Source organism: Uranotaenia lowii, chromosome 3 (genome assembly GCF_029784155.1).
Source record: "Uranotaenia lowii strain MFRU-FL chromosome 3, ASM2978415v1, whole genome shotgun sequence".
Lineage (NCBI taxonomy): Eukaryota > Metazoa > Arthropoda > Insecta > Diptera > Culicidae > Uranotaenia > Uranotaenia lowii.
In genome coordinates, this window is record NC_073693.1 from 177,443,330 (window position 1) to 177,457,297 (window position 13,968).

General features: G+C 35.0%; 1 protein-coding gene across 2 annotated transcripts in view; it reads right to left on the minus strand.

Annotated features, from left to right (window-relative positions):
* LOC129756694 (ceramide transfer protein) overlaps positions 1–13,968 on the minus strand; it is a 53,669-nt gene that overhangs the window by 19,584 nt on the left and 20,117 nt on the right. The window contains exon 1 of one of the 2 annotated variants that reach the window (XM_055753661.1): positions 3,168–3,660. The exons of the other annotated variant lie outside the window; for it this stretch is intronic. Within the exon in view, the coding sequence (XP_055609636.1) occupies positions 3,168–3,221 (54 nt within the window). The 5' untranslated portion in view covers positions 3,222–3,660. Of the gene's footprint in view, positions 1–3,167; positions 3,661–13,968 lie in introns of those variants that run through there. 2 annotated transcript variants of the gene reach the window in all.

Below are 13,968 nucleotides of genomic sequence, written 5' to 3' on the forward strand. Positions count from 1 at the left end.
GATTGTAAGTCCTCCCAAGCTTGCATGAATGGTTCTGTTTATTAGCATCGCACTAGTCCAGTTAACAATTGCCGAGTGGCACCCTCGTCTTTTCATAGCTGTTTCGATTGAAGTGTGAGATGCGTTGTCGAATGCCCCTTCAATGTCTAAAATAGAAGCGAGTGCTATTTCTTTTGCCTCTACAGTCTTTTCTAGTTTTTGTGTAAGGGTATGTAAGGCCGTAACCGTGGACATACCTTTTTTGTAAGCATACTGGAAGTTGTTTAGCTTACTTAAGCTAAGATACTGCGATTTAATATACTCGTCAAGTATCTTCTCCATTATTTTCAAAATAATGGACGTTAGACTAATAGGTCTGAATGCCTTAGGTTGTGTTTTATCTTTTTTCCCTGGTTTCGGGATAAAGATCACGCGCACCTTCTTCCACTGAGTTGGAATATGACAGAGGGTCATTTCCAAAAGTTCCTCGCAGGGAAAACGATCGCATTTCGACGCAGTTTTCTTTGTATATTAATATATCCATTCATTGTGTGAATTGTTAAGTAACACCGAACCGAGGACTGCCGTGGAATCCTTCAACAATGGAGCAACTGAACGACCTTGACTTGGCTGACGATATTGTTTTGCTCGCCCAAACACAACCGGATATGCAGAGCAAACTCGACGACCTCACCGAAAGTTCCAAGGCAGCAGGTCTCAAAGTCAATGTCGGAAAGACCAAGTCGATGGAGATCAACACAGGAAATCCCTTCAGTTTCATGGTAGCTGGGCAACAAGTTGAAAAAGTGGAGTGCTTCCAGTATCTTGGTAGCCAGATAACGCCTGATGGTGGTACCAGGAAAGACATCGAAACCCGGATCAGAAAGGCCCGATACGCGTTTGCGAGTCTCCGGAACATCATTTCTCTACGAACGAAAATCCGAATCTTCAACTTAAACGTTAAATCTGTATTGCTGTACGGGTGCGAAAATTGGTGCACATATGCGGTGACGACGCAAAATCTGCAAGTGTTTGTAAACCGCTGCCTGCGGAATATCATCCGCGCTTGGTGGCCTGGCAACTGGATCTCGAATGAGGAACTACATCGCCGGTGTCGTCAAAGGGCACTAGAAATCGAGATTCGGGAACGTAAGAGGAGATGGATTGGGCACACGCTGCGGAAAGATGAGAACGAGATTTGCAGAGAGGCGCTAGATTGGAATCCAGAAGGACAACGAAGAAGAGGCAGACCCAGAAACTCGTGGCGGCGAAGCCTAGCCGCTGAAATCCGAACTGTCGACGAGAATCTTGACTGAGACCAGGTGAAGACGCTGGCTCCGGATCGTCAACAGTGGAGGTCTTTTACCACGGCTCTATGCTCCGGAGGATCGGCGCTGGATCATTAAGTAAGTAAGTAGGTTCAGATCATCAGCCAAATTTAGTGCTAGATATATATTTATTAAATTTTGCTCCTCGTTCTTCTCCAGAAAATTTAGGCAAGGCTTGTCTACGAAAAATTTCCGACAGGCAATCCACCAGGTGCTCGCTAAAATATTTGTTTCGATTTCCTCTACGAAATTTTTCAAAATTTTACCCTGTTAACGGGTCTAAAATTTTGCGCAGGATTTAACTACCGTGTTTTGTTTATTTTATCGGTGGACAGATTTATTTTCATTAAAAAATAACCTAATTTACCACTTCGCCAATCGAAACGATCGGGGAACCCTGAATTCTCATACCTCCACAGAATCAATCATTCTCATATTTATTCAAATTTAAGCTCACTATTAGATAACCTTAGACTTCTTCTTTGTTCGCAAGTTGTTTTCCAGCTATTTTCGAGCTATTGAATGAGACTTTCCGAAAATTTTTATGATCCTGCTAAAAAATGTTGGCCAATGAATTGATTTATTAAACGCTATCTCAAAATCCACTTGACAAATCACTACAAAACTATTCACATGTAAACATTACATCACAAGGTAGTATCAGTGAAAATTTCATTAAATTTCATCCATCCGTTCAAAAGTTATTCGCAAATGAAAATGTTTCATTTTTTTCGAATACAGTCCTCATTCCATCTGTTTTACAAATTTCAATTATTACGAAAAAGTAACATAAAATATAAAAAAAATTAATGAAAAAAAATTATCAAAGTTCTCCGAGTTTACGTAACCCAAAAGGTTGTTTCCCTGTGTAATCTTTCTTGAAGCACACGCGAGTTTCAGAGCGGGAAATTGAACGATAACAACAACTGAACTTGACCAAATCGATTAGCGACACCGGAAATTTAAACTAACTTGACATCTGCTTCTAAGCATTTTTGGTTCGAATCTAAATCTTATTTTTGCATTACTCACATTTGTTTAGGTTCTATACTATGAACTCGAGTTCAATATAAGAATTCAAACATTAATCTGAGTCACCTGTGGGTGAATGAATTTTCCAATCCGGAATCCAGTTTAGAATGCAAATTCTGAATTTATAGTGCTTTTTTCTGTATTCCTTTTCTGATAAGCCGTACTAAAAATATAATGGGAATCAAAATGTTTAGTTTGGGATGTCTTTAAACTTGATGAACAATTATGATGAAAATTTTGAATAACGAGATTTTTTCCACAAATGTTTATTTTAAATCGTACTAAATAATAGCATTTTATGCATTTTTTTAAAGATCACGTTTTCTATTTTTGGTTTTAACGCCTCATAAGTTTTTGTAATTTTTATAACACCAATAAATGGTTAGAGTCGTTTCTATATTCATATAATGGTTAGAGACGACTCTAAACGTTTCTAATCTCTTCAACCACGCATTCGACATTTTAGGATATTAATATGTTTACTTTTGTTCTCCAGGGAAAATATTGTACATTTTATCAAGAAGCATTCCACTCATTTATGTAAATTTTTAGTTCAACAAGGTACCACCACACCTTATTGTCAAAAATGTATGTTACTGTATGTACAAAAACCTTGAGTTAATTAGAAGCTAACTTTGCTGAAGTGCTTTATGAGAACTTCAAATAAAATAAACAATAAATTAAAAACAATCAGGGAATGTAGGAACCTTATTTTAGAAAGAATTATGATACAATAAAGAAAAAAATCTTTTTTAAACCATCCCAAAAACACCGAATGAATCATTTTTCGTTTTTGATAACAAAAATTATGACAAAAGTATTACGTACGATTTCTTTACGCTTGAATCCCTTGAACAGCTTAGTAGCGGTAAGTGACGGCATTGTTCTTCAGCGTTTACAATTAACTGATGATGACTGCTACTAGATATGATTCACTACTATTTCCCGGGACACTTGAGAAAAGGTGGAAACTTTCTTGATGACACGGCTGCAGACTACTCTCTATGCTATCATTTGATTAAGATAAGCACGTTTCTTCTTCACCAATCAAAAATATTCTGATTGAAGCACAGACGATCAAGCACGAAGACACTCTATTTAATTAACTACTGCCGCCAGCTTCTGATTCTCGACGACGAACAGGGATAGGAAATCCAGCGACACTCGTAGGACCGATTTGTTTTATCTGCTGCCGGCTTTGACGGTATGAACAATGCAACTTTTCCCTAGAGCATTTGTGTGCAACCAAAATGGGCCCAACCCAAAATCTGTGAACGGCTACCAACGACTGTCTGAGACTGACTGAAGGGAGTAAATTGTCCAACTGACGGACGACGGTTGTTGTTAGTGGTTCTTCGACCAGTCGGCGTGGTTCGCTCGGATTGCAATCGTCAATAGTCACCTTCCTAGTAGTGTTTGGTAAACAGATTTCGACTCGTGGCGGACGCTTTTAGGAGTGAGGACGAGGACTGAGGACTGAGGACTTCGATGCGTTGCCAAGTGGCGTGACGAGCTGCGACGCGACGACGAAGCACGGGGTTATGTTTATAGTGAATTTGCCATACTCTACACGAAGTTTCAGGGGCATCCAATCCAGCGTTAGGTTATTGGGTTGAGTTAAGAGTAGAAAAAAAGAGTTTGTTGATATCTTCACTGTGTACGAATATATCACAGATGGACGCACGCAAGCTGGAAACGGAAACAATCTCGTATGAGGCAAAGCATTTCCAGTAGACAGATTCAATAGGCACAAAAAGTGATGAATTCTTGATCTTAATTTATGAACTTAGTTTGAAAATTGCATTCCAGAATATTTTTGCTCATAGTCAACGTAGTCCATACTTTCCTTACGCTCGAAATTGCACCCATCGCAAATTGCACCCCAGCAACAACAAAACACAATTGTTACTATTTGAATCTTTCTAACGTCCACTAGTAAGAGCTATCAGATAATGTGATGAGGCTGTTAGAAATCGGAAACTGGAAAAACTACAACTTGATACGGAGGTCAAATTGCTTTTTCAACCGAATGAGCTGAGAATATCGTTCTTCATCAGGTCGTTAGGAACAATCTGGATCATGTTGGTGCAATACCCACAAACTAAAACAGAAAACAACAATTATAATTATTCTTATCCAATTTTAATGTGAGCAACGTGCATTTGATTTGAAAATTGAATTCAAACTTTTTTTTCGTTGAAACGATTTTTTTATTTTTATATCAAAAGAATAACTTTAAATTTTATAGTTGAAAGTAAACACAAAAAAAAAATTGAATGAGGAAATCGAACTTTACAAATATAACCGTTCATAATTTATTCCATCTTCGTTTAATAGGATACAAGCCTAAAATAAAATTACTTTTACTGACATATCAAATCGTATTAGGTATGCGTATAAATGCTAATATCCTTAAACAATCACTACCGGTTCGTGGTGTCACGATGTTAGGCTCAACTCATTACGAAATTAGGCGTTTTAATTCGGCACCTGGTTGGATGGACAAAAATAGAGAATGGTATTTGACTTAAAATAGACCGTTTAAGGATGGACAAGGAATCAGGCAAATTTGTTCGATTGGTGTAATTATTTCTTATATTTTTGAACGCATGACGAATATCGGTAGCGACAAACTGAATTGAAATAACATTCGAAAAAAAAAATATTGAGCAGAAACCAATAAAGGGTGTCCGCGATGAAATTGCCACACTATGAAATTGCCACACTATGAAATTGCTCTAACTTTTGAACGGTTCGATGAATTTGGTTTAGTGCATTGTTTACATCCTGCAAGTTTTAAAGTCCTGTGATCAAAACTCGCGGGAATGGAGTCGAAAGAACAGCTCGTGCGTGATAAAATCTTGCGTATTCATTTCGAGAACGAGGATCTCTCGCATCGTTCCATCGCTTAAACGTTGGGAATCGCGAATCCCACGGTGTCACGAGTGATTAAGCGGTTCGGGGAACGATTGACCACCGATATGAAGCTCAGAAGTGAAGGAAAAAGTATTCTGTACAACACCAAAAATCACAACCGCGTAGTTGGGGCCTTCAACCGAAATCCGAACGGGATGAGGCTAAGAAGCTGCAGCTAAGCCGAAGTTTTGTCCATAAGGCCAAAACTAAGGCTGAGCGTCGAACGTTCAAGGTACAAAAGACCCCCAATCGAGACGAGAAGCAGAACAAGTCCGCCAAAACCCGTGCCAGGAAGTTGTACCTCAACATGGTGACGAAAGTTGAATGCTGCGTCATGGACGACGAAACATATGTTAAGGCCGACTTCAAACAGATCCCCGGCAACCTGTTTTTCATGTTAATAAATCTCATCATAAGCAGCAGAAGCAATTACTGCGTTTCCTCATCCCGAGAGTAACAAGCATAAAAAACTACTTTATGCGAGAGCAGAGATGCCAGATCGAAGGTATCGAAGGAATAAAAAATAATATTTGCGCAATCTCTTGAAAAATAAAAGTTAAACCTAAAACAAGTATTCTAATTTAGAAGAAACTGAACTAACCAATACTCTTTAAAACACTGCCAGTTCATACCTATCAATTGTTGATGATGATGATGATGATGATGATGATCCCAACTCATTCCCCTACACAGGTTTGAGCTGGTCGAGTTATCTTTATGATAATTTTAATATGAATGAATATTCTATCAGAATCAGTATACAAATATAATTTAAAAAACGGGGCTGATTTCTACTTTTTTTTACAACTAGTTTTTTTTTTTTTAAATTTAGTATTATTTCGCGCGCGTGGCTCAAACATATGTAGACTTTCTCTTTATTTTTAATTCTACTTTACTGAAGGCAGAAGGCCACAAAAAATCAATAACAAAAGCAAATATCATCATCATCATCGGACGAAAACAATGATTTGCTTGTCTATTCACTACTATTATTGGAAATTACGTCAAATATTACATGCTTCCCTTATATGTTCGTTCAACCGAGGTACCTGATCATTTGTCAATTGGATTTCCGGAACGCATCAATCTTAGCACAATGGAGGCCCCCGAGCCCTTCGTCACAGTCGCGCAGATTCCAGCCAGCGTCAACAGTCGTTCCGGCCCTGTGTGCGAAGGAGGCAACGGGGCTCTCCAGCCTGTGCAGTCAGGCAAGTACCCAGTTTTAATTTCCGATGCATTGAGTGATTGCCCCTCGCCTTCCAGAATCCGCCTCACCGGTCAACACATTTTCGATGCCGCAAACCCTGCTGACGGTTTACGCATGTATTATCAGAACGTTCGTGGCCTGAAATCAAAAATCATCGAGTGCTTCGTCTCCACATCAGAGTTCTGCTACGACATCTATGCTTTCACCGAAACATGGCTCGATTCATCAGTGCCATCAAAAAATCTTTTATGAGCCCAATCTTCAAAAAAGGTGATAAGCAAGAGGTGCGCAATTACCGAGGTGTCACATCGCTAGCTGCCTGCTCGAAGGTCTTAGAGAGAATTGTCAACGATGTCATGTTTTCAGCTTGTCGTAATTGGATCTCAGACAATCAGCACGGATTTTTTCCGAAACGCTCGGTAACATCAAACTTAGCAGTGTACAGGGCCGTAGGAAGAACCGGCTCATGGGGGGGGTTTTGATGACAATTTTTTCCTATAATATTTTTGCTTGAACAATGCATACACAAGTGAAAAAATGTACATGCACAAAGTACAAATGATTCAAGTTAAAGTTATTTTGCATTAAAAGTTATTTAATTTTGAAAAATAGTCGTATGAGATGCCAGTTTTTAAAAGAAGCTTTTAAAAATTTAGATACTTGTGATATAGTTCAGTTGGTAAATCAGTTGCCTTCTGAGCTGATGTCCGTGAGTTTGAGCCTAAGAGTAAACATCGAACACATCTGTTCCAGATAAATGATAAAAGTTGCGAGTGGCACAATGATGTAGAAACGACTGTCATAATCGAAACAAAAAAAAGGATTTTGAACGCTTCATTTAGAAAAAACTTTTTTACTTACTTACATTAGGGAGCTAATTCTTTTGAATCACAAGCATAACCATTTTAAGCATGGGGCAGTAAAAGTAAAAAGTAAGGTTTACTGTTCAAATAAGGTTTATTTTCTACTTTTGTAAACTCGATTAAAATTCAAGATTTTAGTTAGAACCTGTGATTTTGAAGATTGAAGAATCTGCAATAAATGTAAATAATGTTAAATAAAATTACCAGCTGAATTTTTACCTGAGGATAAAAAACAAGTTAAAAAATTATCAATAATTTTTTTTATATTTCATAATTATAATCCTGTGATCCCGTGAAAATTTAAATTTAGATATTTGAAAAAAAGAACAGATTCTTTGAAATAAACTAAGATCTAATTTTTTATGTGTGATTTTCATCAGGTTTGTGTTTTCAAACTGACTTTGATTGAATTTTTTTTTTAACCAAGAATCAAAGTTATGAAATTGCGATCTCCTCCAATTTGAATACTTGATGAAATTTAAATATTGATATTTTAATATTGATTATAAAACTTAAATTTGAGCTAAATCTGGATACAAACCTGGAATATGATTTCCTAGTCTGAATTCTGCATTATGAACCAAAAATCAAAACCTCAACCTAAATTCCAGATAACAAATCCTATGAATTTGAAAACAAAAAGCGAAATTTGTATCAGAACCCTTAACCAGAAATCTTTTATTTGATTCTGAATTTATGGTTTCAATATGATTTGTTTCAATAATTTATTCGTAATTGATCTTGTAAATTTAAATAACATATTAAATGATGAAGTTGTTTCACATTTTTCAATTCTGAACTTTCTTATGTTTCAACTTTGCATAAAAATTAAGGATAAAAATTTCAGACCCAAACTCAAACCCGATGTTCCGAAATTTAAAAATTCATCATATTTAAGATTGAAATGCATCACCAAGGTTCGAAGTAGGATTCTATACCAAAGATGATGCAAACTGAAAATCAAGAACAATAAACTGTAAACTCACTAGTTTTTCCAGGCAATTTTATTTCAAAATTTTGCGAAATTAGTGCATATTGTTTCATAATATTCCCAAAAATCCGGCCAATATGCAGGCGAATTAAGGAATTATTTCATTAAAATACAAAAAAAACACGTGGAAAACTGTTTTTATTTAATTGAAACACATCAGCCGATTCAGAATCACATTTAAGGTTTCCAAAAAATCGTTTATGTTTATTTTGGCAAAATTTGTTTAAAAAATATTTGGACACAAGATAGATAACTCTTATGACTCAATTGAAATTTTCGTTTGATTTTGCAAATAGAGTGAGCAATTCTGGTCCAAACACGACAATCTGAAAAGCTTAGTCTTACTTCATTGGGCTTCAATATTTAGGACTGAATAACTAACAACAATTGAGAAAATTTTTGAAAAATAGATGTAGAATTGTGGTCCTGGAATGAGATTTTGAGGTTTTGGAGTCGAGATTATTACACTTTTGTTACTCATGAATCATTTAAGTTGTTCATCAAAATTTGATTAGAAATTTCAAATTTGTCTTGGAATTTTTGGACCTTCATGGGGGGGGTTTAACCCCCAAAACCCCCCCCGTTCCTACGGCCATGAGTGTTCACATCATTTTGTATATCCAACATGGATGGTGGCAAGCAAGTTGACGCTATCTACACGGACATTACTGCTGCATTCGATTCAGTTAATCACGTAATTCTGCTTCAAAAGTTGCAACGTTTGGGATTCTCCGAAAGACTATGTGCATGGATCAGAAGCTACTTTACTAATCGTCGTCTAGCCGTTAAAATTGGATCATCAGAATCTGTAGATTTCATCCCAACTTCAGGGGTACCACAAGGTAGTAACTTGGGCCCGCTATTGTTCACACTATTCTGCAACGACATAAATTTGCTGCTTGTTGGATGCGGAGTACTCCTGTACGCAGACGATTTGAATTTTTTTCTGGTCATAAACAGTTTATCCGATTCATGGCCGTAGGAACGGGGGGGGTTTTGGGGGTTAAACCCCTCCCATGAGGGTCCAGGAAAGGCAAACCAGGTGTTATACTCTACACTGAAATTTTTAATTTCTTAATAAAATTTTGATGATTGGGTAAGGTTATTCAAGATGAACAATCTTTACTCAGAACTTATACCAAAACCTCGAAAACTAATCCCAGGTTCAAAATTCTGCTATAGATTTCCAAAATGTTCTCATTTGATATTAAGAATTCATTTTTGAAAAATTAAATAGATTGAAACATTTAAGGGTTTTGGTTCTCTATTATCAAAATCTAAATTGTATTACTATTTTCATATTTCACATTATGTATCTGGTTTAGGATTCTTGTTTTTTAGTTCGCAACATCCTAATACTTGAAAAGGTGTTTTGAAACTGTAATACAATTTTGGTTTTTCATTTCATTCAAAATTTTATCCATAATTTTTGAAACTTATATGCATTAAAAATAATTTTCCGTACATGAAAATACGCAATATTAAGGCTATCATTATTTAGAATCCGAGCAGTTACAAACGTTTGTGTTTTAAAAACTATTCGTTTGATCGAAAAACGTGAGCATTCTAGTGAGTCTCCTCATACTTTTCATCTATTTAGGCCAAAATAAATTTCAGAAAAAGCTTTCAGTCGACAATTAAAGATTTCCGAAGTAATTGTGCAAAAATATTTTTACCATATCCTTTTCCATCGTAAATAAAAAAAATCACGTAAACTTAGACATAAATCATTACCAACACAGCGCTGTCAAATTGTGTATATCCAAATCCTAGGAATGTAGTTATCACCAAAATGAAGTTCCCGGCCGGACTCTAAATGATCACAAGTTTTTGTTTCATATTCAGATTCGAAGCTCTTAAACTTAATTGTTTCGCAGAATTCAAATCTTCAAAATGGCAACCTTTTGAAAACCTTTTGAAAGATTCATAATTTAAAATTCAGATTAAAAATAAAAAAAAAACAGAAAAAATAAATGCAGATTTAAACCCAAGACATCCAATATAAAATACTAAATTGATGATTGAGGGCTCTAGAACAAATTTCAACTCATATCGAAATATCGATCTAGAATTTAAATTCAGAAATTTTTTACATGTCAGAAATCGTATTGAACCTAGAAAAAAAGGTCCAAAATTAAAATTTCATATTTTGAATATTAATTCTGAATCTGAGTTTTGAATCTAAATTCTGAACCTGGAAAAAAACATCCTCATGATTTTATTGAAGGTTGAAGGCATTTAATTTTATGAAAAATATTTCCGTAAAGGAAACATGTCATATTCTGCAAAAAATAAAATAATATTATAATTACAATTTTATCAAGAGCCAAATTTCAATTTATTTTATTTTTCAATTTATTTTCATTTATGGTTAAAATCTTTTCATTTATGGTTAAAATCTTTGAATTTGCTGGAGAAGTTGGTAGATTTAGCTTATTTGATTGGAATTTAGAATAAGTTTTTTTTTTAATCGAAGGCTTTCTTATAAAAACTTTTTTTATTCAAATCAGATAAGCTAAATTGAACAGATTTTAGAGAAAATTCAAAGATTTTAACCATTGATGAAAGTTAGTTCTCTAATATGTAACCTCAAGGATTCGTTATACAAATCTAGTACACAATTTCACAGATTTTTTTATTTTTTTTCAAAAATTTCTATGTAACACAGAAATCTTTTAATGTAAAAAAAACCTTAAAAATGGTTAAGTAAAAAGTGATAAGAAATATATCTTTTGAATTTTTTTTTAATTCGTGCATTTTTGGAGCAAATGGATCATAGAAAATCATAGGTCACCAAAACCCCCCCCATGAGGCCGTTCTTCCTACGGCCCTGATCCGATTGTCATATATTACAGCAATTTATCGATACCGTAGTAAATTGGTGCGCTGGAAACCTACTAGTTTTGAGCATTTCTAAGTGCTGTATCATAACATTCGGACGGAAGAAAAATCCTTTCATGTACGACTATAACATACAAGGCGAAGTTTTAGAACGTGTAAATCAAATAAAGGACCTGGGCATTGTTTTGGATAGTCACCTGACTTTTAAGCGTCATTACTGTGTCACACTTGAAAAGGCCAACCGAATGCTGGGATTTATCATACGTTTGAGTAAAGAATTTACAGATCCTATCTGCTTACGAGCTCTGTATTGCTGTCTGGTGCGTTCAATTTTAGAATCAGCAAACCTGGTGTGGTGGCCTTATGAAGCTGTATGGGTAGCGCGTTTTGAAGCGATTCAACGTAAATTCGTCCGTTATGCTCTTCGTGAGCTGCCTTGGGAGAACCCTCTAAACCTGCCGCCGTATGCACAACGTTGTGCTCTGCTTGGGCTTCAGACGCTGTCAAATCGTCATACCATCGGTCAATCACTGTTCGTGGCAAAGATTCTTCGCAATGAAATCGACTGTTCCTGGATATTATCTCGTTGCAATATATATGCACCAGAAAGAGCTCTTCGACATCGTGACTGGCTTTCACTGGAAACAAGAAGTACGCGCTATGGACACAACGACCCCTTACGTTCCGCAAAAATAAGTTTCTTACGCTACTACGCTCTGTTTGATTTTAATGTCTCAACTGCAACCTTTAAATATCTGATTGAATGTAACCTTTGTGATCAAATGAGAAACAATCAATATTAACTAAATGTACGATTTCTGTAAACTTAGTATTAAGATAATCATTAAGACAACTATGTCAGATGATTTAATCTTTATAAACAATAAACAATAAACAATAACCTATTTTTAAAAACCTACTCTTTTTATGGGTGAAATAAAAGTCTCTTGAACTCAGCCAAAGTATGAGCACATTTGATTTCTCGCGGTAATGAATTGAAGTCGCTTATTCCTTTATAGTACAATGAGTTTTGAGTTGCACTGAGGATTAAAGTGGGTGTTCTCACTTCCGAAGCGTTTCTAGTGTTATATCTATGGATATCACTTCCTCTGATTATACGATTACGGTTGATAACATTGTCGATGTGATTATTAAACGTTAATTCATCATCAATCGTCACACCAAGATACTTAATTTCACTTACGCGATCAATCGATTCTTCATCAAGGTTGACATTAAAATTGGAAACATCAAATCGTGACGAGATTATCATATACTTTGTTTTACTAACATTCAATTTTAAATTTTTTAAACATCAGCCATTTAACTAGATAATGTAAATCTTCATTTAGATGTGATAAAACTCTAACCACGTCGCGTTCTGCAATAAACAAAACTTGATACTGTTAAAAGATTAATATCACAAAATCGGCAAAAAGATTAATATCACAAAATCGCAAAACCCGTTTTATGTAATTAATGTTCATCATAAACAGAATGGATTCCAGTACACTTCCTTGAGGCACCCCAAGAGAGTTATCCAAAGAATTCGAGATACAATTATTAAAAGATGTTTTTTGAGTTCTGCCACATAAGTAACTCTCAAACCATTTGAGCACATTACCACAAATTCCAAGTTGTTTCAAGGTTTTCAATAACAAAGGTCTAGAAATTGTTTCGAATGCACGTTTTAAATCAAGGAATACAGCAAAAACTGGTTCTCTGTTTTCTAAGTGCTGTTTGTTTGTTGTTAAATACCAGTTTTACCATTTTAAAACATCTTTTTAAAGAACATGCATTTACAAATTGAGTTTTATCAGGATTTAATAAGAATTTATTTATCATATTTCAGTCTCAAGAGAATAAGTTTGTATCTTGACTTTTTTTTTGATGTAGTATGCAAATTAATGTTTTCTTTATGTTACTGGATAAACAACGAAAATTCTTTTAGGCTCATGTTTGACCACTCTTGGGATAAGTATGTTTTTCTGGTGTGGTAAGTCTTAAATCGTGTTCGGAATATTGAAGACATGCAATTTATAAAATTATATTGCCCACAGTAATGAAATTAATCAGTTAATCAGTTAAAAACGTGGAAAAGGTTTGCATATTCATCATGGGCAAAGAAACGTAAACGTCGAAATTCCACAGCAAAAATCTCTTTATAAAAACACAATAACTGCATTTTCTTGCCAGAAAGTTATTTCAAATTCCCTAGGCATCACAGCAAACTATAATATAAATATAAGAAATATGAAAAAAATAAAACCGTTTAGTTTCGAAAAAATATATTGTTCAAACCAGTGTAGTTGAATTGAAACAAATGACGGAACGACTTCAATCTTACTATTTTATTGAGAACAAATCAATTGATTTAAACAAGTAGCGTTTTTAATTCTGAATGTAAAAATAAGAAGTTTGAATCAAATAAAGACTGCAGTGAGTATCAAATTCAAATGATTATCAGAAAACTTGCAACTCTGTTCACCAATGATGAACATATATGAATTTAATATAAGTTACTGATTATTCGTGCTTAAAAAATCAAAAAATATTTTAATAACGTTTCGCTGAGTATTTAGGGAAAAAAAAACAAAAATATTGATTGGGTTCTATAATTTAGTGTTCAGTTACAAAGTATCAGACTAAATAAATTATCATTTTTCGTAGATAAATTTTAATAGACAAAAAGTCTTGGTTGGGTCACCTTTCTTCAAACGACAGTTAACTCATTTCAGACTAAATAAATTCGAGATATCTCCAATATCTCGTTTTTTCGTTCTCTGCAAGTGCAGGGTGGCCACTCAAAAT